Source organism: Trypanosoma cruzi, genomic scaffold (assembly GCF_000209065.1).
Source record: "Trypanosoma cruzi strain CL Brener 1047053516425 genomic scaffold, whole genome shotgun sequence".
In the NCBI taxonomy this organism is placed as follows: Eukaryota; Euglenozoa; class Kinetoplastea; order Trypanosomatida; family Trypanosomatidae; genus Trypanosoma; species Trypanosoma cruzi.
Window position 1 is genome coordinate 35,590 of NW_001849211.1, and position 1,762 is coordinate 37,351.

The 1,762-nt window shown below is 48.0% G+C and overlaps 2 protein-coding genes across 2 annotated transcripts, besides 2 other annotated features; both read right to left on the bottom strand.

The window, feature by feature from the left end:
- On the bottom strand, positions 1–747 carry Tc00.1047053440363.19 (hypothetical protein, conserved; the record flags this gene model as incomplete). The annotated part of the gene is made up of 1 exon (XM_797394.1): positions 1–747. A coding segment is annotated over one exon (747 nt), but the record flags the coding sequence as incomplete, so codon positions are not given.
- Positions 1–1,762: a sequence feature (heterozygous, non-Esmeraldo-like haplotype).
- Positions 767–834: a sequence feature (A-rich).
- Positions 1,114–1,762, bottom strand: Tc00.1047053440363.10 (hypothetical protein, conserved; the record flags this gene model as incomplete). Its single annotated transcript, XM_797393.1, has 1 exon — positions 1,114–1,762. A coding segment is annotated over one exon (649 nt), but the record flags the coding sequence as incomplete, so codon positions are not given.

The window sequence follows — 1,762 nt, forward strand, 5'->3', positions numbered from 1 at the left end:
ACGAATCATGCCAATGCCAGTAAAATACCCTTTCAACGACCCCAGAACCAAAAGTGAAACTGTCGCCAAAAGACACGAGAAGACAAAGACAACATCCACGCCCCTACCCTTCCCAGGAACATACGCCAGCAACGGGAGAAATCCAAACATAACAAAAGAAATAAACATTACGGCACCTTGTTTCTTCGGGCCGTGCACATCGCTGAGGTCGAGAAGAAGCCCGAGTTCTTCCGTCATCATGAAGTCCACAAAGAGCTTTGGATCCTTGGAAATGATGTTCACAATTGTTGTGGCGTCCTCATGTGAGAGTCCCTTCGCCTCGTATATTTGAACCATTTCGTCTACCTCCAAGTCAAATGCATTCTCCACTTCCCATTCCTCTCGGCGACGCTCAGCCAGCGCATTCTCTCGCTCCGCCTCCCCGGAAACGTACTCCCCGAACCCCATTGAAAATCCATCTGCAATAACGTTGGAAAAGCCAAAGATAAGGATTGTCACGTAACTGTTGTTGCTGCCAACTGCCGCCGCAACAATGGCAAATGTTGTCATGATACCGTCAAGACCGCCAAATACAACGGACTTGATGTAATCGGAGGCAGTAGAGCTGTGAAATTCTTCGTGGGGAAGCGGCTTTGCATGCTCACGCCTAGACATTTCCAGGTCACCTTTTAGAAAGGCCGTCCTCGCCCTGGCGGTGCTTTTGTAATCCGTGATGGCCTTCACTTCGATCCTCTTTGCCTCGGACATTATATTTACACTTTCCTTCTTTTCCTTTTGTTTTTTTGTTTTTTGTTTTTTCAGGTTCTTTTTTGTTGTTGTTGTTCTTGTTGTTTTCCGTTCCCTCAAGCTCTAGGCCGTAACACTGTTTGCTGCTGGATTTACACCATAATAATTCCAGCAAAGAAAAAAGACAAAAATAAAAAAAAGTGCGGCCATGCAATAAATTACAGCGGGCAGTAAAATATATATATATAAAGAAAAAATGGACTGACCTTGGAACCCCAGGCACATGGATGCATACGTGCTGCACACCACATACATTCCAAGGTTTTAAAAAGGGATAAATAATGGAGAGAGCATAATAAGTTTTACCATCAAAAAAAAAAGTCCCCATCACTCTGAGCCGTAGTCAAGCAGAAGCTCTTCCCCCTCTTTCAGATCCCTCGTGGCGCACACCACCACGCGACGACTGGAAAGTGGTTCCGTTTCAAAAACAACACGCCGTCGAGTTCCTGAGGAAACAAAGTCAGACTGTGTGCATGTATACAATGCACAATTCGCCGCAGTGCTGTCATCCTGGCTCCCTCTGACGCCTCCCCCTTTCGCCTCCAAAAGCGTCCGGGCCACGGCGGAACTTCGAATAACATCAACGACTGGCACAAGCGTCGGCAATAGATCGAGGTCTGGTTGCTCAGTGAACAAGTCGGCCAAGTCACCCGGTGACGACGGAACGCAGTCAATAGGCAATAAAAGACTGCGATGAAGTACCATGCGATATGCCATGGACAGTTCATCAAAGCTAGGAACAAGATGACGTGGTATATTTGTTACCCGTCGTTGGTGGTAAAAATGAAGTGCGGCGTGCGTGACACGCAACTGGCCCTCCACGCGTTTCCACAACGATGAGAAAACCGACTCCTCCAGAGCAGCGACATCCACGCCCTCCGGTAGCGAGGCAACTATGGCCGGATAGCATCGGATATGCGTTGATGTAAAGGGCGATGGCAATTCTGGCATTATCAGACGCGAAAGAAGTGGCGCG